Source organism: Prenolepis imparis, unplaced genomic scaffold (genome assembly GCF_030444845.1).
Source record: "Prenolepis imparis isolate NDT839.2.m4 unplaced genomic scaffold, iyPreImpa1.0 SCAF_6, whole genome shotgun sequence".
Classification (NCBI taxonomy): Eukaryota; Metazoa; Arthropoda; class Insecta; order Hymenoptera; family Formicidae; genus Prenolepis; species Prenolepis imparis.
The window spans coordinates 4116975-4140201 of record NW_028141164.1 but is presented as its reverse complement, the minus strand read 5'-3'; the positions used below and the strand labels follow the sequence as shown (position 1 = coordinate 4140201).

At 41.6% G+C, this 23227-nt stretch overlaps 2 protein-coding genes across 6 annotated transcripts in view; both read left to right on the top strand.

The window, feature by feature from the left end:
- Window positions 1-14344, top strand: part of LOC145937718 (uncharacterized) — a 104965-nt gene extending 90621 nt beyond the window's left edge. For both annotated transcript variants that reach the window (XM_083041007.1, XM_083041006.1), the window contains exon 8: window positions 13939-14344. In XM_083041007.1, the coding sequence (XP_082897133.1) occupies window positions 13939-14344 (406 nt within the window). The remainder of the gene's footprint in view (window positions 1-13938) is intronic.
- A 463-nt stretch (window positions 14345-14807) lies between these two features.
- The window catches only part of LOC145937714 (homeobox protein prospero), a 50122-nt gene continuing 41702 nt past the window's right edge, over window positions 14808-23227 (top strand). For 2 of the 4 annotated variants that reach the window (XM_083041000.1, XM_083040998.1), the window contains exons 1-3: window positions 14808-17398; window positions 17812-18282; window positions 20524-20678. In XM_083041000.1, the coding sequence (XP_082897126.1) occupies window positions 14816-17398; window positions 17812-18282; window positions 20524-20678 (3209 nt within the window). In that variant the 5' untranslated portion in view covers window positions 14808-14815. Of the gene's footprint in view, window positions 17399-17799; window positions 18283-20523; window positions 20679-23227 lie in introns of all 4 variants that reach the window. The other 2 variants (XM_083040999.1, XM_083040997.1) reach the window with 1 other exon arrangement.

Sequence of the window (23227 nt, the reverse complement as noted above, 5' to 3'; positions counted from 1 at the left end):
CGGTGGAGCGATACCTGTGCGACTGTCCGTCGTCCGGACGTCCGTTGTTTTGTTACAATCACGTATCTGTGCGTTTTACGCGGGCGCGTATATATCGGCACGTCGCGCTTATACGGACCAACACCGTGAACCGATCCAGGATGTAAGCCTCGTAACCAGGGTTGGGCTCGAGTGGACGCAGAAGCGCGATGCCGAAAGGTGCGGACGCGTGTTCCGGCCTTGGCGGGCGTATCATTGTTACCCGCAACGGAAATGATGTCTTAATTGATCCGCCGCTCTTCTGTCAGCCTGGGAGACTGCTCGGCCAAGCGAGGTCTCGCGACGTCAGCGATGTGTCCGACTGCATATGATGTTTCACGCGATCAGCGTAGCGAGACAAGTTAAATAATTAAGCACTATTTGCTATGAGGAGAAGAAGCGGATGGTTGCGAGATCCAAAGACCGAAAACTCGCTCTCCTTCATTTTTCGCGCAAAATTCTCACCTACCTTCGCAAAATATAGTTTCACGGTCCAAGAGGGAGCTTATTTTTACGAATAAACGTCGCGCGCGGAGTTGCTGGCCGTAAACTAACCAGAACGAACTTAAGGCAGTAAAGAAAGGTCATAATACACGCGGGACGGCTTAACGAGCTACTCGACTATATAACAAAGTATTATAAAAGCATTTTATTGTATCCGCGGTAGAACGCGCCAAAGTGTGACACTGTGCGTTTATGCGTTTCTTTCCAATGTGACAGCAGCGTTCTCTCGAAAAGAGAGTGTCTCGGTCACAAGTTTTAACATTTCCAACGCACAACATACTTTCGCACTATGTGTGAAATTTATTAAATAAATATATCGATAGATATAAATATATTGTATTGGATGACAATTTTATTCTCGAATCTTACTACGTCGATTTAATTATTTTCAATTATCTCCCTTTTCTAAATATACCTAGCTGTCGCGAAAATTTCATCTGTTGGAGAAAATGTAAAATAAGTAGTATAAGTCAACGGTATAAGTCAGTAATATAAGAAATTATACTACTTGATATTATGATAAGGAGATATAATCGGATGATGCATCTCAATTTTTCGCACGAATCATTCAATATTACTACAGGAAAAAGCAAGTCTATACAATCAATTATAATTAATTACAACTGCACTATCATGATGTGAAATTCTGATATGTAAAAGACTCGGTACTTACAGCGCCGTTCTTCGCATAATACACAGATAGATATTCCCTAAAGGGTTAAAGGAGTCGTATCCGCCACAGAACGCACAATAGGCCTATACATACACATTTGCCCTACCCGTGCTATTACACGGATGCTGGCTGCATCGCACACCCGTGTGCGTCGACACTCGACGAATGCGTATATGCATCCGCGTGTTCCACACGCGTTGTCATTCTCTACTCGCAAAGCTCGCAACAAGTTCGCGAGCAACGATGATGGCATGTGCAACATCCTATTATGAATGTACACAAATCGAGAACAATTATTTATTATAGCGGTAACGGTAATTAAATTCACCTGTTTATATCATAAATAAGTCGAAATTGGAAGACTTCCAATTAAAGCAAAATGATTGTGTAAAAAGGTAAATTATCAATATCGTTGACGATTTTATTTGACAATAATATTTTTTAATTAAGATCTTTAATTATTTTAATCTATTATTTATTATTATTTTTGTAAGTCTTATTATATTTTATTTTATCACACTGTAATTCAAATAATTAAATTTAAATAAAGGAAGAAAAAAGAGAGAGAGAGAGAGGGAGGGAAAATAACGTAGTATTTATAATAGCACTTAATATTTCAAGAAATATGCTAAGAAAAGTTTCGAGCTATATATATAATCGCAGAAAGAATCGCTTACTTATAGGATTGATCTGTAAACAATACTGTGACGCTGCCTCTCGTAAGGCAAGTGTCCCCGACGAGCGAGGGAAGAAAAGCCGAAGGAGAAAAGAATCCGACAAGTAGATTCTCCCCTTGGAGAGAAAAATGATAGAGACGGGAATAGAGCGGGAGCTAGAACGAGAGAGCGAATTGGTGAGACGAAAAGGGAAGGAGGGATTATAGTCGTGAGTTTGTCGAGGAGCGTTGGCCAGGGACGAAGAGGGGTAACTCAAGACGGGTCTAAGTGAGTCTTCCGGCCGGCAGGCAATGATAGCCCTGAGAACTGACCCGACCCCCGGATATGTGTTGCGCATATATGTGGGGACACAGACACGCGAGCGTGTCCGATGTGTCATAACATCTCTGTTCGGCCGGCCGGAATCTATGATGATGGCTTATTTCATAAATCGGAGATCCGCGACGGGCTGACGCGTAGCAATCATGCGCTCGCTCGATCAGTTACACGTGACGAGATCGGTTTTGCCTTGTACATACAAGTGTATAATCACAGTTTTTGCTCACTACCTTCATTTCTATTAAAACGTGGATAAGAATGTTTTCGCACGTGGCAGACATCTATTCAATCATGTAATTATCTCATTGTGTGCCGTGCATCATCCCGCGAAATGAGTTTGTCAGGACAAATTACTGTTATTCATCGATTAATTCGAGCTTGTTACAAGATTTAGGGAAAACCGTCGGATGCACAATACATGTAACGTACGTAAGATCTGCGAAATCCCAAAAGGATGACATAATGCCAGTTCTGTCTATTTCAGACCTTGCTAATGTCGGATAATTGCCTTAGCATTAGCTAAAACAAAGCGGTCTGCATAAGAGAATATACATACATTCGTTATAATAGACGTTGTACAATTCTATAAAATTTATCATAATTTATATTCACTTGAACTAACTTATTAGCTTAATGAAAAAGCATAAATATTAAGTTAAGTAATATTGATAATACAAGAAATAATAATTAAACATTGTCATACATAAAACTGACATTTACTTCAAGTTACGAAAAATCAATCTAAAAAGCATTTCAATAATCAGAACTGCTGCAAATTTTTTCAAAATTCAGAATAAACTCAAAATGAAACAAAATGTCGTTTATTTCCGTTTATTGCACAGGTGTATTTCAATTTTATAAATAAAAAGGAAAATAATTAATTTAACTAAAACTGGTAGTTCCTTGCAAATCTACTTAATTACTAAACTTCTTTTTATTTGCCATGATGGCACATCATTAATATCTAACAATCATTAATTTATTACATCTTATGTACGACTTAATGAATACCACACGAGAAGTTTCTGCTCTTAATGACATCAGAAAAAGAAAATGTATATACATATACATGTATATACATATATAAAGAGAGAGAAGGAGAGAGAAAATGAAGAAGAGATCTGGCTGAGCTTGTAGAACGATCGATGGTTTCGAGCGCGACTAAAGTACTCATTTGTCTTCGTAACCACTTTGCTTGTCAAATCAGCTGCCCTATTATCGCGCGAGTGTCATTAGACGCCTGAGATTTAAACGACCGTTTTGAGCCAATATCCTGACGACAGAGACAACTTTCGAAAGATGGTTAAGTGCCTCGTGAATAATACTATCACAACGTCACTTCTTTGAAAGGACGGTAACAAACTTATATGCACGTTAATAATAACAAGGTACTACGTTCATCGCAATTGTGCTAAACTGTTGTGTTGTACTACTTGTGTTGTATCTATAGACTTAAATGTGTAAAGATAATGTGAGAGAGTATATATATGTACGCAATAATGTATATTAATTATAATTACATTTATATTACAGATATAAAACAAAGATATAAATAACATTTGATGCATTTCTTATGTTATCAAGACTGAAAAAAGCTTATTCAAAATATATTGAGAAAGAGTCCATATATTTTATTTTCAGAAACATAAAACTGCAGATAATTTAGCATATTAGTTATATTATTACTTCAAAGTCTGCTCTTTTTATATTACGGTGAACTTTCGGTGAACGGTCACATATCACGCAAACTCCGGAAAAAGGATTTAAAATGGCGAACGGAGGGAATGTGCCTACACGCGGAAAGAGAGGCGGTTGCGACACGCTTCCGCGTCCGAGCACACATCGCGTCTCTTATTTACCAATTCGGAAGTAATGTAAATAATCGCGCCATCGCACGAACGCAATATCGCGGCACGAATAGCGTGGGGCTGAAGGGGGCTCTCTTTTCAGGAGACGAGGTCCACTGACCACGTCAGACGCGCGAGAAAATTTCGTCGCGGTCGCCCACTGTCCGGCTGCAGTGCGCAACGGGTCAATACTTGCGCGTTCCTCGCGGCCGTCCAGGTGTATCGCCTTCCGCAGCATTGTCAACAAGTTCCGGATCCTGAGATACCCGCCTATCTATCTCGACATTTTTATTTAGCCTTTCTCTCCGCTGACCGACCGCAATCAATCCTTTCTTTTTTTTTCTTTTTTTTTTTTTTATTCTTTTTTTACATCGAACGCTCACGTACGTGTCGAATGATTCATTGCGTTTCTTAATTAAAATCTATCTATCTCTTTCTTTCTCTCCGAGTTTCTCGATTCATTCTTTTCGTCGCAATCGTTTTTTCTCGCATATCTTTTTTAATTGTTTAATATGCTAATAAAATTTAAATTTAATTAACTATGCGTTTCATTGAATAATAAAACTTTTAATGTTCTTCAAATGTTTAGCGTTCTTTAGTTGCTTGATATCGATAAATTTTAAATGATACGCTCCCTATCTCTTTGATTAATCGGCTTCGTGACAGAACATCGTACACGTTCCTTCGCGTCTCATCACGAAACCTCGATATAACCGTGTAACTACTGTTTAATTAATGCACAGATTGAAAGAGGAGGAATTTCCGATGTATCTGACGCGTCACATCGATGCATAGGACATCACGATGATGATCATACGATCGTGATAGAGGTGGTCGAAACGATGACGTACGTAGAGGTCGATCTGTTAGGGGTCGCAGAGGCGAAACATTGGTAGTGATAGTGTGGTGGTGGGTACTTGAGAGACCTCGCCGTTTCCCTTATTCCTTCAATCAACGTCAGCTGGGGAGACGAGTCTAGTATGTACCCTGGGCAAATACTCTCGCATGTGCCCCGCCGCACTAGAGCAGCATAGAGCTTGATGACTATATCATCGTTGAGGTAGCGGTTAGGCTAGTCGCGTCTTTGCTTTCCCTCCCTCTCTCTCTTTCTCTCTCGACGAACAATCTTATCGAGATCGAGCTCTTTCGGTGACATAAGCAAAATGATGCAGTTATGCAAAATTGGGCAATTTTAATTTAAAATCTAACAATTTAATTTTAATTTAACAAATAAAGATCTAAATTAATGCATTTTTTAATCGTTAAAAATATTTGTAGAAGAAATTGCGAGCAAAAGTATTAAGAAGTTTCGTGGAAAAAAAAAAAAAAAAAAAAATACGGAGTATAAAAAGAGAATAAAAAGATTTCTGAATAAAATCAGGATATTCCGATCGATATTCCAATGATATCACATTAGTAGAAATAATGCTATTAAAATGGAGAGAAAATTTAGTTAAGGAATATCTAAAATGAAACTAGCTTCGTTTGTCAGCTCCGCTATTTGCGAGTTGGATCGAAAGCAACCACAATGAAGCACATTATTAATTTAAAATGATGACATTATTTTTATGCTATTATAATTGACAAACTTTCAAATATGTCATTTAATACATAATTTTAAAAAATTCAAAAATATAAACATTATCTAAAAACATTGTGATAAAAAATTTATTTAATTAATTAATGTAAAGAAATTAATATAGTGACCGCTCGCAATAATTGAAATGGCAACCGCAAATTAACGTGTGCGATCGTTAATCAATCTATTTATCTCTCAATATATCGAAGATGTGAACGCATCTAGAAGAATCTTATTGAAATAGGAAGAAAGAGAGATGGCCGGATACGTATTTTTACAAACGCGTCGCGGGACATCTAAACAAGCTGTTTAGACGACTTTAAGTTAACCTAAATTAACTCAATTGGATTAACCGAGTCATAGCTCATCCGACACTTGGGAACCGGCTCATCGTACCGGCGTCATGGTATACGCCGAGCGTATATCCGCGAGCGAGCCAGTCTTCTGCTTCTCATGCAAATAACGCATCGCGCTATTTCCAGCACTTTAGTCCCGTCGTTTCGCTTCTCCCCGGAGCGTTCCCTTTTTCTCACACGCTTCGGTCCTCCCTCGCCTTCGCCTCGCGTTCGCGAATTTAGCTGGTTAGCTGAATTGACGACGTTTGGGAAAATTGGCTCGTATCCTCATCGGGTCGCAGCAACGTCATCGGCTCGCTCGCTCTGTAGGAGGCCTCCGCTCATCCTGCACGCTCTTTCTATAACGAGGAGACACGCGCACAATCAATCGTGCCGAGTGTCTTCCGAGCGGTGCACAGCGACCGCTACCTCCTCTTCTCCCCCTCGCCGTCGTGGATCACGAAGAGTCTTCCGCTCTTCGAGTCCGGTCCGCGTACGTCGCCCCTCTCGTGACCTGTCTCTCATGTCAATTTACGCTGGGGGCCGCGGAAGGAAGAGACGAGAGATAGGAACAAGCGCGGAGAAGAGCTTACACGCGGGGCTTACGTATGAATGTAGAGAATCGGAAGGGATGTTGTGGATTGGAGTGTCCGCTTCTTGGCCGTCCCTCGACCCTGCGTAGCGTCGGGGTTCCTCTTCCATCAGTGTCGATGTACCTCTTTTTTTCCCTTCCCTCCGTCCATCTCTCTCCCTCTTCCGTCTCTCTTCCATGAGGCTTTCCATCTTCGTCATCGGTGCATTTCAGAGCTCTTGCTCTGTCTTCTTTCCTCTTGGTTACTCTCCGCGATATATGGATCGTCGGAAGTCACCTTCCTCATTATCATACCAACAGGCCGCTCACTCACTCGGACACAGCCTTCATCCTGTGCCCTAGTCACTTACGGCTCGCGGGTGACCAACCCAAGAGCAGCCTGCTCCATGATCTGTCGCTCGAAAGGGCCGATCGCGAATCGTACGAGTTGGCTCGAGAGCCACTGGCCTGGGGGACAAGACGCAAGTCCATTATACTCAATCACGGCGTGATTGGCTCAAATGATCAGACCACCGCTCGCCGCACGTCGCTCCGCGGAGATTTGCGCGGACGTGCCACGTCGTATCTGTACAAAGATCCTGTTTTTTCCTCGATTTTTGTGATCTTTTAGAATTCTATCGACGGTATCCACTTGCGTACGTAGATTATTAATAATAAATTAATATAAATAAATAAACGATTAGCTCGTAACAAATTTATTTTGTAAATTATTCGCATGTTATTTTATATAAAAAAATATGTGAATATATATTTACATATCTTTGAAATGAAAAAAATGTTGCATATACGTCTTAATTAATTATCAGAATTATGTATAGAGAGACACTCGTATACAATCTCACGAGTTAAACTCGCGACTTCTTGATTACCAATAATCATTGGATCTGTCATTCGCTAACGGTATTCGATCGATAGCTAATAGCAACCAGGTGTTTCTAGCCTTAAGGGTGATCAAAGGTGTCGATTCTGTTTGCAGGCTTCTGAATGTAGATCAAGGTCCAGCTGCATCAAAATGTCTCAATGTACGATGTAGAATGTGCACATATATCTATTTATTTCTGTATCTATTCTCTTAGATTTAAAAGATGATTTTATATCTCCTATTGAATTATATATTCCAGGTGTGCTATTCTAATCTTTTTATTCAAAATTTGTGTCAATATTTTAATCTTAATTAAGTATCTGTATCCATCCGTATTTTAAACAAAACGTATGAGAAAATATTTTATGAATTTTCTGTGATTTTTATATAAACTACACATTGCACTTTTACGTCTAATAAAATGCGCTCAATAATACGCGATTTACAGACTTTTCTGATAGGACAACGTTCCTGTTTATTCTGGAATACTTTTAAAAATAGTAACTCGCGGACGCTTTCGTGGAGACTCCGCGCCGTTATACGTCGCGCAAACACACAAAACTTTGGCAATTGAATATAATTAAGTAATTCTAGATAGCCGATAATGTCTGTGACTCGTCGCAAAAACTAGGAAACATATTGGCTAAGTGCCATAAGAAGACTGTGCCTCGAAATGGCGACGACAATAACGTCGGTAATCCTGGACTCTCTTGGTTGCCAATATGCCGCGAACGTATCTCCATAATTGCCTCGAGCCAAAGTAGCCCGTAGCTAATAAAAGACGGAGAGAAAAGAGACCAGAATCGTTAAATCTGCTTCTTCTTCTCGGCAATTAGTCAAAAAATAAATTCAGACGTGCTCTCTTATATTTTATATTTAACAAATATTTCGTAGAAATATTCTTGTAAGAGTTAAAATAAAAAAAATGAAAAAAGAAAGATATTAATAATGCAATTTTCAACACTGAAAATATATGACAGTAATCTATATAAATATATTATTATAGATTTTTTATTTTTAATTATTTATTACTCTATATTTTATCAGAATAAAATTACAAAATTCGTACTCTGAGACATTATTACGGGAAATTATAAAACAGAAATGAATGGATAAGAATATAAGAATGTCGAAGCAAGCGAAAACCGTTACTCCTCTACGTCCTACCTATATGTGTGTGTGTGCATTTCTTAAGACGTTAGAAAGGCGAAGTTCGTTTGACCCCAAGACGTTAGGGGGACCTTAGTGGGGTACAACAATGACAACAAGAAGCCGAAACGTCGGTTACGCCTCGAAACGGCAGCTGGCACGCGTTCTCTGTCGTAAGGAGGCATTTTTACCTTCTTCGCCCTTATCCTTCGTCTTTCCTCGGTAGGGCGAGCTCCTAAGGGGGAACCGAGTCTCGAGAAGTTACCTCGATCGTGTATACAGTCAGGGGATACCTGGACATTTAAATCGGGGACGCCACCCGGCGAACCACCTGAATGCTATCGAGGGGGCCTTCTTGATCTTGCAGTGTCGTCGGTAACGGGGGAGCTTCTTGGCTTTGAATGTTTTTCAATTACATTTCGTTGAGATTTTCCTCTATAAAAGATATTTTATTTCTTGTCTAATTTTATTGCATTTTTTTCTCTATTATATAAGTTTCTTTATGAAAAAAAAGATTAATTTAATACAGTTAAATTAAAACAATTAGCTCATTTGTATAACAACATTATTAAACAATTGTTTTATTATTTACAAACGCTGTTATATATAAATCAAGCATAAATGATGCATTTTTAACGATGTCTAAATTAATGAAATTTAACTGATAAGCGGCTTTAACAAGCTTTATTGATTTTAGTTTTATGCGATGCTCGTAGATAAATATAAATACAGAAGTGAAATTGGCCAGCGTAATTGATCCTACAAACCGTTAATTAATATGATAAATCATTAAACAAAAGTGCGATTATTTTAAATTATATAAATTTACAACTTTCGATTTTGATGCCACAATTCATCGTCCACGCCACTGAGGGCAAGGACCGTTGTTCCTACTTCCTTTTCCGAGGGAGGACGAAGGGCATCGCAGGAGTTTTTGTAACCTTCAATATCAGACGTTAACGTTTCCCACCGCGAGAAGTCATGGGAATATTTCGAAGAAAGGTCGTGCAGACTTGCAGACGTCTCAGAGATTTGCGATCACAATTTTCTGACGGCCCTCGATTTTACTCATGAAAGAAATACCATTGAATTATTTACATTTCTTTAATTTCTCAAATCCATTCTGTCTGAATAATCAAGAAAATCTATGGAATTTTAATATCTCTATCGAAATATGAATAACGAACTAATATCTTTTGTTTGCCAAACAAATAATTAAAATTTATAGAGAGATAGATAGAGGGGCTTAACTTTCGTATATATATCTTAAACTGTATCTTTATAGAATTTCTCCCTCTCCTTCTTCAAGTACCTCGTTGCAATGCGGTATAAAATGCGGGACACCTAGAATGCCGCAAACATGGCAAACATTACAAACATTAAAAAAAAAAACTGGCGCTCATTATCGCGTAGTATCTATAACAGCATGAATGGGAACCGAAATCGAAATGAAAACGGCGAGAAGGTCATGCTCACGTGTCAGAAATAACACAAGCGTGGCGTTGACCCACATTGTTTTTGAAACGCGATTAAACTCATTGAAAACGACCGAAGGTAGATTAATGGCGTCGGGGCGCGTAACCGCGAAAAGCGGGGCAAAAAGCGAAACAAATTTAACGAGCTGTGAATTATGAAAATCGGTGACAGGCCGCCGCTTTTAAATGCTCTCTCGCGCTCTTTCTGGCTCGCGACCTCCCAGCTCGGCTCTCGCTCTTTCTCTCTCGCGCTCTCCCTCACACCAGTTTGGTTTGGGCGCGTGCCAGTGTGTGTTGAATCGAAACGATTCGAATGCAAAATAATAATAAAACAGTGGAGCTCGTTGAAGGCGGGTGCGGTGGGTGTCGGGGGTGGGAGAGAGCGGGTAGACGACAGAGAGGCGGGGTCGGCAGCGCATTAACGCAATTAACCTCCAATTAATAACACATCAATTGACACCCGGTCAACTTGTTGCATCAGAGCAGGCCGATAATATGCTGAACGCGTGTGAATCGTGTGTGTACGTACACACAATGCGCCGCTGTGTGCGTATCTCGACACGACGCGTGTGAGTACCTCAGCCTCAGCGTACATTTCGCTTGCACGTGTGCGCGTGTACACGTTTGCGTACGCTTAGCCAAGACCGCGTGCGTACGGACGTGTTTGTGCGGTCGTGGGATGCGTGTTACCGGCGAGGGTGGTATGCCTATCCCCCTATTGTCGTAAGCATAATAACGAAACGAATTGTTACAATAATTTTATATATCGGGAGGGTAAAATCGTGTGTACGTATGTGTATATATATGTATATACCTCTAAGCGATGGCGGTGCGTGTATACGCGATGGACATGGACTGATGACCACAGTCGAGTTCCCATGCAGCAACCCCCTGCGAGCACTCTCACCACATGACACTTACAGGGGGCGGAATTCCGATGCACATGCCATTGCTATGTTACCTCTACGACGCCATGTGGGGTACGTGCACCATGTGATGCTTGGCAACTATCTCCTTCCATTTCCTCAATATTGTTTCCTAGGGGGATACTAAAAATTGCGCCGCATATATATGAGGATATCGCGAATTTTTTTCTTCGACCATTTTTCTTTTCTCGTAAAATTTCATCGTACGTCGTAAGTCGTAGCTTATATTGCCCCTAATGCCTCATTACTCGAATCACGATTCTTTATACGTCGTCATCTACTTAGGAAAACGATCACTCGTTGTAATATTGACTATCACCTTGAAGTTCTATCGAGGGTTCCCCATGCGTTAACTATCCTACGTATTACTTGCGGACCCTATCACTATGCACTATAATCACGCTTTGAAATCTACCCACCTGCTTAAATGATAAATATCGTATGACGCACAGGAAATGGTCATTGGTGACTTGTCGATGTGTATTTCTTGCGCTTTAATAGTCGCTGATTTTATGATATTGAAAATGACTTTATGCTTGTGTTTATAATCGATACATATTTTCGTGTATTTTATCGATTCTCACGCAATAATAATAATACGTTCTTATACGTTTCAAAATTTTTATGTTTTAATATGTTTTAAGATTATTTATATTGTATAACAAAAAAATTTTAATTTAAAAACTCAAACAGAGAATACAAATTAATATTTGAATTCAAAAATAGTTGCCACAAATCAGGTAGTAGCAATAAGATCTTGTTCGTGCTCTCTGCGCTCGTCTTCCTGAACATGCTGCTCGCGTGTAATTAGCTCGTCGTATTTACTTCCGAATCGACGCAACAGAGTGGGAGAGTTCCTGAAGCCATTTCCGGCAGGGCACCGGCACCTTTTTGTTTTCCCCTTCTCATCCCACGCATGGCAGCACACGGGGAAGTACCGATCAAAAATGGGAAAGACAGAAGTTCATCCGACCCCCCTCGAAGCGTCCCTTCCTATCCAGGTACGATCATCGTCCTGTAGACCTTATCGAGGTCGACACCATATGTCACTTCTGGAGTAACGAGCCCTGCAGCAAGCGCTGCGCCCCTCTAAAGTAATTGCCAACGGAACTGCCTAGTAATTTCTCGGAACGGATCGCTCCTCTTCGAGGAAGCGCTCGAGAACGCGTTAACTTGTCGTAATTGAACGTTTACGTAATAGTGATTCAAGTGCGCAATAAGAACGTCGATGGTACTTCAATTACATGCGCGTATTTGCTCGCCTTGCAGTAATTTGCCTTTCTGTTTAGCAATTTGCAATTTTTTATCAATAAGAAAAAAAGATCTCTTCGCGACAGTTATCGTATAAGAGATCTTTGACACATTTATTCTTTAATACATCTTCATAAATCTTCACAACAATGTTTTTCTTTTACCAAAGCATTGACTTCAGCAGCGAAATAAAAGGAATACATTTTTGACTTTTTATTCGCGAGATACAATTTTCATCAAGTTTTGTTGTTTAATATCTTAAGCATTGTTTATTGTAAACTCTTTCCATTTCTTTCTTTATATGTATTGGAATGAATATCGAGATATTCTCGAACGTAGGGAGTTTATGCGTAGGCGAACTATGGAATATTGTCGGCTTATTGAGCGCAGGTGCTTTAAACTGCTCAGCTGTTGCTTCGAATCTCGCGTATGTGTGCACGAACACGTGCTCGAGTATTGTATTCAAGCTCTGTTCCGTAATGCATAGGTGCAGTTACACAACCGTCTCACTTACGCACTTATACGCAGCGAATCAATTGAACTGCATGACGATCGAAGCTTCTAACTGGCCATATCATTGACGAATAAAGAGCGATTATGAGCGTGTAAGCTGCAACAGAATTCTATTACAATATTTCGTGTAATAGAATAAATAATTGTAATGATAATGACACAATGTTTATGCCGTATTATAATTTTATAATACAAATAAAATTAGCATTACTGTAAATTTGAAAACAAAATGAAAAGTTAAAGATCGATTGCATAAACGAAGAGAGACGCAGACTCGATTCTATTCTTCTCATTCAAGCAAGCCAGATGGGCTTGGTCTATGATCGAGCGCGCAATGAGTGAACTATCAATTACTTTTTGTGCCCCTTTCTTTCGTCAGATATCGACCGACGACGGTATGCATCCGCTGACGAAGAGAGACCACTCTAGGCGGAACTGCTTATGTATCGAATAAGATATTCAACGCAAGTAATTTTCTTATGGCCGCTTCTCAGGCGAACCACCCCCTTCTTCGTCTAACCCCCTCGTAACTCACTATACTTTGAGTTTTCGCTTCTAGCGACCGCAGAATGTTCGGACGAGGGTGAAACACATTGCTTGCAACTGTCACCCGCGGTTCTGTTCTTCTTCTTTGTCGCCGTCGTCGCCGTGGTCGATCATTGTATTTTTAACCGATAGCACTTTGTATGTGCATTTTTTTTCTTACGTTCGTAACATGACGTCATCTTACAATAAACTCGTATATCTTTTTATCGGATATCCGTGTTTAGGAAAGAGTGAAATTTCTTTTTACAATTTTTTTCGTTCTTTTTTTTAAGAAGCTGTCGTAATATACACATAAAATGATGACACGATAGAATATTTAAGAAAGCAAGATAAATACACGTCTGTATCATTCACACGAAAAGTACGCACGAGAAATAATAAGCAGCAAATCACGATTACGAAAATTAATGTTAAGAGTGCATCTGTAGTAGCTTACTTTTTACATTTTATATTACAAGCTCATAATAAGAAGGGAAATGACAAGTGTACACACTGGCGAGTATTTCCTATCTACGGAAGCGAGAGTCTATATACAGAGCTTAAAATAAGCTACGATGTGCTATTACTGTTGTACCGTGTGAATCGATTCTCTTATTATATATATAGACGAGCGACACTCGATTCGTTTAGTCGGCACAGATCGCTAAGATGGACCGTCATCTTTTTGTTACAGACGTATCGGAGAATTGCGGCCACGAAAATCGAGACGAGGGAGCGAGGGGCACTTAGCCCTTTGGCGAGCTCGAAGGATGCAGCTCCCAGGCGGGAGCACGAGGATTCCGCCCGCGAGAGCACCGGCTTCCGTTCTGGATATCATCAACGGCAACAACATCGCAACGATCACCGGGCATAAACGCATCAATAATAAGAGCAGCAGAAGCGGCGCCGGTTACAACAATCACCGTAGTAAAAGTAGTAAGAAGCACGATAGCAGCGGATACAGTTCCGATAACGAATCGACCCTTTCGAAAAAGGCCCGCCATCCCGAGACGAGAGCGGACGGCCCACATCTCGTCACCGAGCAGCAGCTTCAGTCGTTGGCGTCAGCTCCACGGCGGAAGGTGCGGGGCGAGGAATAGTGAAAAGAAGGCACAGAAAAAGCGAGGAACGACGGAAGAAGAAGAAGAAGAGGCGCGAGAGAAGGAGAAGAGGAAGGAGAAGAGGAGGAAGCAGGAGTTCGCAGGAAAAGAGAAGGGTGCCGACGTCGTCGTCGTCGGCGGCGGCGGCGGAGAAGGCGGAGGAGCAGGAGGCGGCGGCGGCGGAGGAAACGGAACACGAAGAGAAGGAGAAGAAGATCGAGAAGGAGACGGCGAAGCCAAAGGAAGTAGAGAGGGGTGGTTGGTGGCAAACAAAGTGGGGAGTATTAGCTAGAAGGAACGCAGAGAAAGAGGCAGCTGTAGTAGGGGAGCTGGAGAGACTACACAGTACAGAAGGCGAAGCAGCGCGCTGAGCTACGAGGGGCTATTCGAGCGAGAAGGGGAGGGTTGACAAGGAGCCCTGGCGGGAAGGGGAAGCGGTGGCCTTTGGGGGGCCGACCAACCAGACGGCCGATGATGTCATCGGAGGAGGAGACCGAGTGTTTCGCCCTCTACGGAGCAACCACGGAAAGCAAGCAACAGCAACTTCTGAAGAAGCAGAAGCGCACCAGACAGCGCGTGGACGCCGGCGAGCCGCGCAATAGCTACTCGAGTATACCGAACTTTAGCTCCCGGCCATCCTTCCTCGGTGGTGGTCTATACGGCTCGATCTTTAGTGGTAACGGGCCACCCCCGCATCAACAGCAGCAGCCACAACAACAGTCGCAGCAGCAACACCATCAGTCGCAATCGCAACAACAGCAGCAACAGCTCCAGCAGCAGACTGGAGCGACTGGCAGTCAAAGTCATTTAGGTACAGCTACAACGGGTCCTACTATCCAGCAGCATTCCGCCCACCCGGCCTTCGGCTTCTTCGGGGCTCCGGGCTTCGGCCCCGCCAAGATGCTGAACGAGTTATTAGGACGGCAGGTCAAGCAGGCCAGTGACGCTGGCGGATCACCGCCAGAGGGCGGTCACGGGATGACCGGTGCCGGCATGGATCCCGCCTCGAATTTACAACCGGGTGCCGTGGGTAATTGCGACGACCCCGCAACGGCCGATCTCACGCAGCACATGCTTCGCGACATGCTACTGCAGGGCCGCAAACTTTCCGCTCTCGGCGTGCAAGAGCAGCCCAATAATAACAACAGTATACACAATAACAACAACAATAACACTACCGCGGAATTACTTAAATCGCAGCATCAGCAGAGTCCCCAGCAGCATCAACAACAAAATAGTGATAGTGCGCGCAGTGGAACAGTGCAGAGTGGCGGGGAAGAGAGTGGTGATGGCAATAACGTCGTAAATAGCGCGAATCACAGTGACCGTGATACCGTGATGCCGGGTGATGCTGAAGACAGCGCTGAGGATGCTGCCTCCGCGGCGCGTGCGATGGAGGAGGCTTTTGCCGAGGCCGGCATGGAGCCAGGAGCGAACTTGGACGGATCGGATTGCGAGCAGAGCCTACCTCCTAGCCCAACGGCACCAAGGTCGGGCTCTGTCTCCGTCAAGGAAGAGATACAAGAGTCGCTAAATATCAAACGTAGCCCTAGTCACTCTCCTTGTCCGATCGTGCCAAAGACCGAGACGAACTCTCCGACAACGGAGATTAAACGCGCGCGCGTGGAAAACATCGTCAGCACGATGCGCAGTAGCCCGGCGCTTCAGCCGGCAACGGTAAACGGTTGTAAGAAGCGCAAGCTCTATCAACCTCAACAACAGACGGTGCATCATGTTCTCCAGCATACCGTCAATGATACCATAATAGACGATGAAGATGATAGCGAAGAGGAGGAAGACCCGACGACGATCAGACAGAAACGGGAGGAGAAAGATAATCTCAAGATTCAGCTGAAAATGTTGCACGAGCAATTGGCGGAGATGCAACAAAAGTACATGGAGCTCTCTAGTAGAATGGAGCCAGATACAAGCGAGAGCGGCGGCGACGCAGCACCCAGTCCTCCGCCTCCGCCTCAACCTCAACCGCAACCACCACCTAGACCGCCACGACCTCATCCACCGCCGTATAACGGCCTCCCAGCTCTTCCACCTGATCACCCCCACGCAGCAGCTGCCGCTATGTATCATATGGGCCATAAACTCTACTTCGAGCAACAGCACGCTGCTCTCGAGAGAATGAAACAACATCAAGAAGCGGCCGCGAGGCAGCAGCAACAGCAACAACAACAGCAGCAGCAGCAGCAGCAGCAACATCAACGACAAAATTCGCCACCGCCACCACCGAGTCAGCCTCAACCACAAAGCCAGAATAACACTGGACCCCCGACGCCGCAGACGCCGCAGATGCAATCAGCCAACACGCCTATTCAACATAAAGACTTCCAGGAAAGGTTAAACGTCTTCAGGGGTGCCGCTGCGGCAGCCAGTTCGTCTGGTCCTCATATCACCGGAGCCGATTTAGAAGGCTTAGCGGATATCTTGAAGACGGAAATAACCTCTTCATTAACCAATTTGATTGACAGTATAGTCTCGAGGTTTGTACAGCAGAGGAGGTATATCGGTAAGCAGACCGAGGCAGCGCAGGCTGCCGCCGAGCAGCTGAACAAGGACCTCCTTATGGCGAGTCAAATGCTCGAGAGAAAATCACCCAGGACGAAAGTAGTTGATAGAGGAGCTCCGCAACCACCCGGTGGCCCAAACGGGCCACGGGGGCCCCTCAACGGTGGGCCCCCTCCTCCACAGCCCACGGGGTTCTCGCAAATCGGGTCCATAGGTGGTGTGCCCCATGGTCCTCATGCTGGCCCCACGGAAAACAATCTTAATCAGATGAATCAGCTGCCCTCGCATGGGAGGCCGAGCGTTGGGATGTTTCAGACGCCAAAACCGCCGACGATATACGCCATGGCCTCTATGCAGGCGCAGCAGCAACAACAACACCAACAGCAGCACCAACAGCAACGCGAACATCAGCAAAGGGAGCACCAACAACGCGACCAATATTGCAATATGAGAAACGACGAGAGAGAAAATAGAGATTCGGAGCAAAACGAAGCCCTGTCACTTGTCATGACGCCAAAGAAAAAACGTCATAAGGTAAGCAATATTTCAAGTTTATTAAATTAATATAAAAATTTTAATGTTTCAAGTTTATTAAATTCATATAAAAATAAAAGATATCAAAAAATTTTTTAAATATAATTATATATATATAAATTGTGATATATTAATATAAATATATATATGTAGATAAATTGTGCAATTTTTAAATATACATACAAAGAGATATTAATTTCAAGTCGTCTAAAATTTTCAAGATAAAACTATACATATAAATTAAAATCAACAAAATTATAGCGAGAAAATAAAATTTCTTAATCTCATATTATTATTTTTATTCAATAAAGTTAATTTATATTGCTACATAAATAGAATTAAATAATTAATCTAAAAACAGAAATTTGTGAAAAGTCTGCCTAAAAAGAAATACTAATTAGTACGCTTTACAGGTGACAGATACGAGAATTACTCCGAGGACGGTGTCTAGAATCCTAGCGCAAGAAGGGAACGGATCGCAAGGAGGTAGTGATAGCCCCCCGCCTCCTCCACCACCGAGACCTTACCATGCGCCACCACCGATGCTGCCGGTATCCCTGCCAACCAGTGTAGCGATACCAAATCCAAGCCTCCACGAGAGTCAAGTGTTCTCGCCCTATTCGCCGTTCTTCAATCCTCACGCGAGTCATCCTGGTCAAGTACCACCTCCGGGGCCACATCATTTACCCGCGAGTCCTCCGGGTGGCGGTGTAGAACTCAGGGATTCTCCTCCACTGCCCCATCCGCCGGCTATGTTGCATCCAGCTCTACTGGCGGCAGCCCAACACGGCAGTCCGGATTACGGACACCTCAGGATGGACAGCAACGACCGAGCTAGCGACTGCAACTCAGGTGACATCACCTACGATGGAATTCAGCCTACAATATCCTTTACTAATACTTATACGCTAAAGAGCAAAATTGGTAATATTATTAAGCTAATTTTTCTTCAAATTCAAGATAAAATAAATATTATTTTTTTTGCTTATCTTATTATAAAAAAAAAGATTCATATTATTAAAATGAAACGCGTAACGTTATCTGAAGATTTTTTTACAATTGAAAAAAATATATATATAATTATATATTATACATATATAAATAGCAAGGAAAACCAGCAAGATGCTCAGGAGCATTTTTTTTTTTTTTTTTTTTAAGAGAAGCGAAACTCGAAAAGTTCAGATGTAGCAATGAGTTTTTGAGAGAGAGAAAGGGAGAGAAAGGGAGAGAAAAAGCTGGGGAGAATGGCTCATTCGCTCGCTGGAAGGCGGTTGGAGCGAGGAAGCTCGGACGAATGTTAGATTAGTTTGCTACGGAGTTAGGCTAATGTTGGCTGCACCTACGAGTAGAGTTTGTCCGGCAACAACGCATCGAGCCAAAAGTTCTTTGCCTACCCGGCTCACCCTCGGCCTGCAGTCTCACCCAACTTCGCAAGCCAATAATCTGTCCCGCAATTTCGCAATTCAGCGTGAGCATTTCGCGAACTTCCCATCTCGAGCGTCTCCTCGACTTATCGTAGATAAGCTACTTTAGCTGGTTTCGATGATACGCGTCTTTGTAGTGTTAAATTCCTATGCATCGTATTTTATTTACATTTACGCATCTTTCGCTTTTTAACTTATAAAGAAAAAGATGTTGTTTCCCTTCACTATACTTAATATATCAGTCATAATTTGTGGGTATAATTTGATGTACAAATGTGTACATAAAAAATGAATTTTTTTAAAGAAATTTTTTTATTAGAAACAAACTTACATAATTATAAAAATTTAATAAATCATATTTCTTTTCATATTCTCCAATAATATATCATAATTTCTAAATGTCTATAAATAATTATATACGATGTTTTTTATATATATGATAACGATTAATTAAAAATTTATTGATTTGCAGATTGTCGAGAAGTAGTAAATTTGACTTTTATCGAATAATTTGTTGCGCTATAAATTTATAATGCTTGACGAAATTAGACACAGATAAAAAGTCATTTAAATTTATTTAAGAATTCATCAAGAATTTATTTGAACCGTTTGCGACTTAGTTTCGGAATAATTAAAGCTGCATTTGCATCTGATTAAGACAAACTTTTAAACCCGTTAGAGAAAGAGACCCCAAACGATACATCAGCTCGATTATCGTGCACGATCTACCGCGTCGCGATTTATTTCTGAGTTACCGAAAGAACGTGCAGAGAGATCCGATGGCTGGCGGGAAGGGAGTTCGGGGAGGTCGCAGCCTCGGTGCAGCAGTGAAAAAAGACGAGTTTCGCGCGCCCGGGCTTGTGTGAGCGGCGATCGTCCGATGCAATGTCGGAACTGCATCGGCATGTTGGACCGGGTCGCTCGATCGAGTAGCGTGTGCCGTTCTTTGCCGCCTTTTTAGTCGGCCTTTGATGTAAAATCAATGGCGCATTTTTTTTACTCCCTCCTCTCTCTCTCTCTCTCTCTCTCTCTCTCTCTCTCTCTCTCTCTCTCTTGGGGTTGGTTAAGCGCGTCGTGCATCGCCGTGACACGATCTGCTACTCCGCGCTCCTCTGGACGCATCCTAGTCTCGCGATTCGTTCTAGCCGCTTAATGCATCCGAATGCATTTTGCCGATTATTCGCGCTTTTTTTCTCTTTCTTGTTTTTTTTTTCTTTCTCGAAAAAATTCTCGAGATTTAAGCTCGAGATTAACCGTTGTTTGTGCACCGATGATCTATATTTATGTACGTGTTATATAAACTAACTTGTCGCGAAGAGAGCCGTAGTAGAACGCGAATTAATCGAATAAGATTCTATTGAAACCACATGTAGAGATCCTATTACGAATAAGGAGTCGGTAAGGCTTCTGCTGAGGATACGGCCAATCGTGGATCAAAACTTCGCAGAAAGAACCCTTCTACCGTCTACCCTCGGCGATAGCCGCAATTTGTACGATTTCTAATCCGATTCGATACAAAAGAAAACACGATTACGTTTGAGATGCTCAAAAAGCGAGGGCCAATAGCTTTCTCTATCGCATTTTTTTTCTCTTTTAATTTAATCTCTTCTCTTTTGCGATTGCAAGAAATCTTTCGTATATACATATTATATGTGTGTGTCTCTACATTGCAAAATGACTATTTCCTTAACCGCGGTGAACTCGTCGACGCTGACGCCGATGCATCTGAGGAAGGCGAAGCTGATGTTCTTCTGGGTCAGGTACCCGTCCTCGGCCGTCCTTAAGATGTACTTCCCCGACATCAAGTTCAATAAAAACAATACAGCACAGCTGGTCAAGTGGTTCTCCAATTTCCGGTGAGTAATATACAATTTTGAATTTATAGCAGTAATGTAGCAAATAATCTTTATAAATTAAGTATACTACGCGAACAGCTAGTTTCTTGTATAATACTCCATCGCTCTCTCGCTCTATCATTCGTAGAAAATCATTCGTAGAAAAAAAGACAGATAAAAGATATTTTGTGAAAATCGAAATATGCTCGTGTGTGAAAGAGGCGAATTTAGAGACATTTTAATATTAGAACAAATAAAGGTATTAAAACGCTTTCAGTAGAGGAATTTTTAAAATTTAAATCTTCAGATGTAATCAATTCGTGCCAATTTTCGATCTCATTTAAATCGTAAATTAACGAGATTGAATTATTTTCGGGACGCGGTCACTATCTTGTACCGAATGGATAATCAAATCCATGAAAACGGAGCGGATAGTCATGTAGAAAATCTCGAGAATTCTCGACGGACAATCTGCTCGCCACTCCCCTACACAATCTCGGACATTTTCGGTCTCGTTCAGCATACCCCCTCGAAAGAATGGAATCGTGGAAGACGTTTCTGATAACAGAGGCGCGTTTCGTGTATGCAAACGAGAACGAGGTTTTCGAGGGATCGACCACTCCCTTTGCAGAAGCGGTCAGAGCCCAAGAGACGAGAGTCACGATGGGTGTGTCCGAATCTTAATTACCCTCTCTCGTAGCAGCTGGGGATAAGTAACGCTGCCTACATAGCGGCAGGTATAGAAGCGCGTACAAGGCCGTAGGTACCGACACATACTGTCCGACCAGGCATTAGCCTGATTATAATTAGGCTGAGTACAGTACAGATCCAAGATACAGGGCGGTCGAAGGTGAATCGCACGTGGCCGCGCCGTTACATTATTACCACTTTCTTATCACGAGATGTCCACTCTCTCATGAAAATCGTAAGTCCTCGCGCGCTTATGCCTCCGCGTTATGCCGGCACCTCTATCGCTTCCACGATTACGGTATATGAAGAAAAGTCTACAACTTTCAGATATACCCTGCATAAAAATTGCATGCGCGACGATAAATAAAACACAAGATAATGATCGAGTGAATTACGATACTTAACGTTCCATCTTACGCTGCTATTAGACTCAAGAATAGAATGTTCCGAGAATATCTTTCATTGAAAATTAAAAAGTAAACAATTCTGTGTCTATTTTGTATCGGCTGTTAATTATCAGTCTTCTGTGTAACTTTATTCATTGGGACTATTCAAAAGAATCGAATCGAAGATAAAAGAGCAAGCACGCGGTATGTTTGCGAAACTTTCAAACGTCCAGCGAAAATTGCACGCTCGTATTCGACGGTACGCACAAAGCTAATTACTGTGCTTCAGTATATTTCGGTACATTGGCCCGAGGGTTTCTTCACCTTTTTTGTCATTTTACTCCTATCCTTTCGAAATTTTTCTTAATGAGATTCACTCCGAGTTGAGTCTTGCACTCTAAAATATTGCCTACAATTTTTTAAATAAATAAAATAGTTTCTCTCGCATAAATTTGGATATCAAATTTAAAATCTATAAGATTGAATATTTCATGTAATATTACGTCATGTGATATATCTTGTTTGATGTATTATAACTATGAATATATTTTCTAAATGTAAAAAGTACTAGTCATGATATATATACTATATATACATAATATACATATACACATATAAATATATATATACCATAATATAGTCAGAAATTTTCATTTAATATTCTTATGCGAGATAAATCTGTCTGTATGTATATATCAATAATTGATATACATATATACATATATACGCGTACATCAGTCATTTAAAATATCATATTATAAAATAAAATTTGAATTTACATCTTTCTTACGAAGATTTTAAAATAATTCAATTCGCGTAATTCATTATTATTCGCTTCTGATTGAGAGATACGCTGTGAAATTTATATTCTCATTTTACGAAGAAAGTTAATTCAAAGAAAATTCGAAGATTGATACTTTTACCTCCGCAAGCATCTACTCGGAATTCTTCCCTTTTACCACTAATCACGTAAGGGGTTTGTTCCGACTTTTTCCTCCTCTTTTTCTACCAGCCATTGTCGCGCGTGCTCGATCTGATAACCTAATGCACGGCTTCCTATGCGGAAATACGTCGCTACATTATTCTACGTGCACGGTCAACCCTCTATCCTTTTCCCACCCTAGATCATCGTTGTACTTTTGTCACGAGAATGGGCCGAGACCACCATCGCCTTCACCTGCTACGTCGATTATTATATCGTCGTGTCTCGTTCCCTATATAAAATATACAGGCCGTCGATCAGAAAACCTAAGTACATTCTTACTGATTGATCAATCTCCAACTATCGATTCATGGATATCAAAGGGATACGACGTAGGAAAAAAGAGCGGATAAAATTTTTTTTCTGAACATGGATAATGTAACACAAATACTTAGTTTTCCCCTAGTTGTAAAATTTATATGGATTTATTCGTCACGTACGGTTGTTCAGTAAAGTTATTATAAAAGGAGGCAAAACAAAATTAGAATTACTTTATCAGCGTATTTAACTAA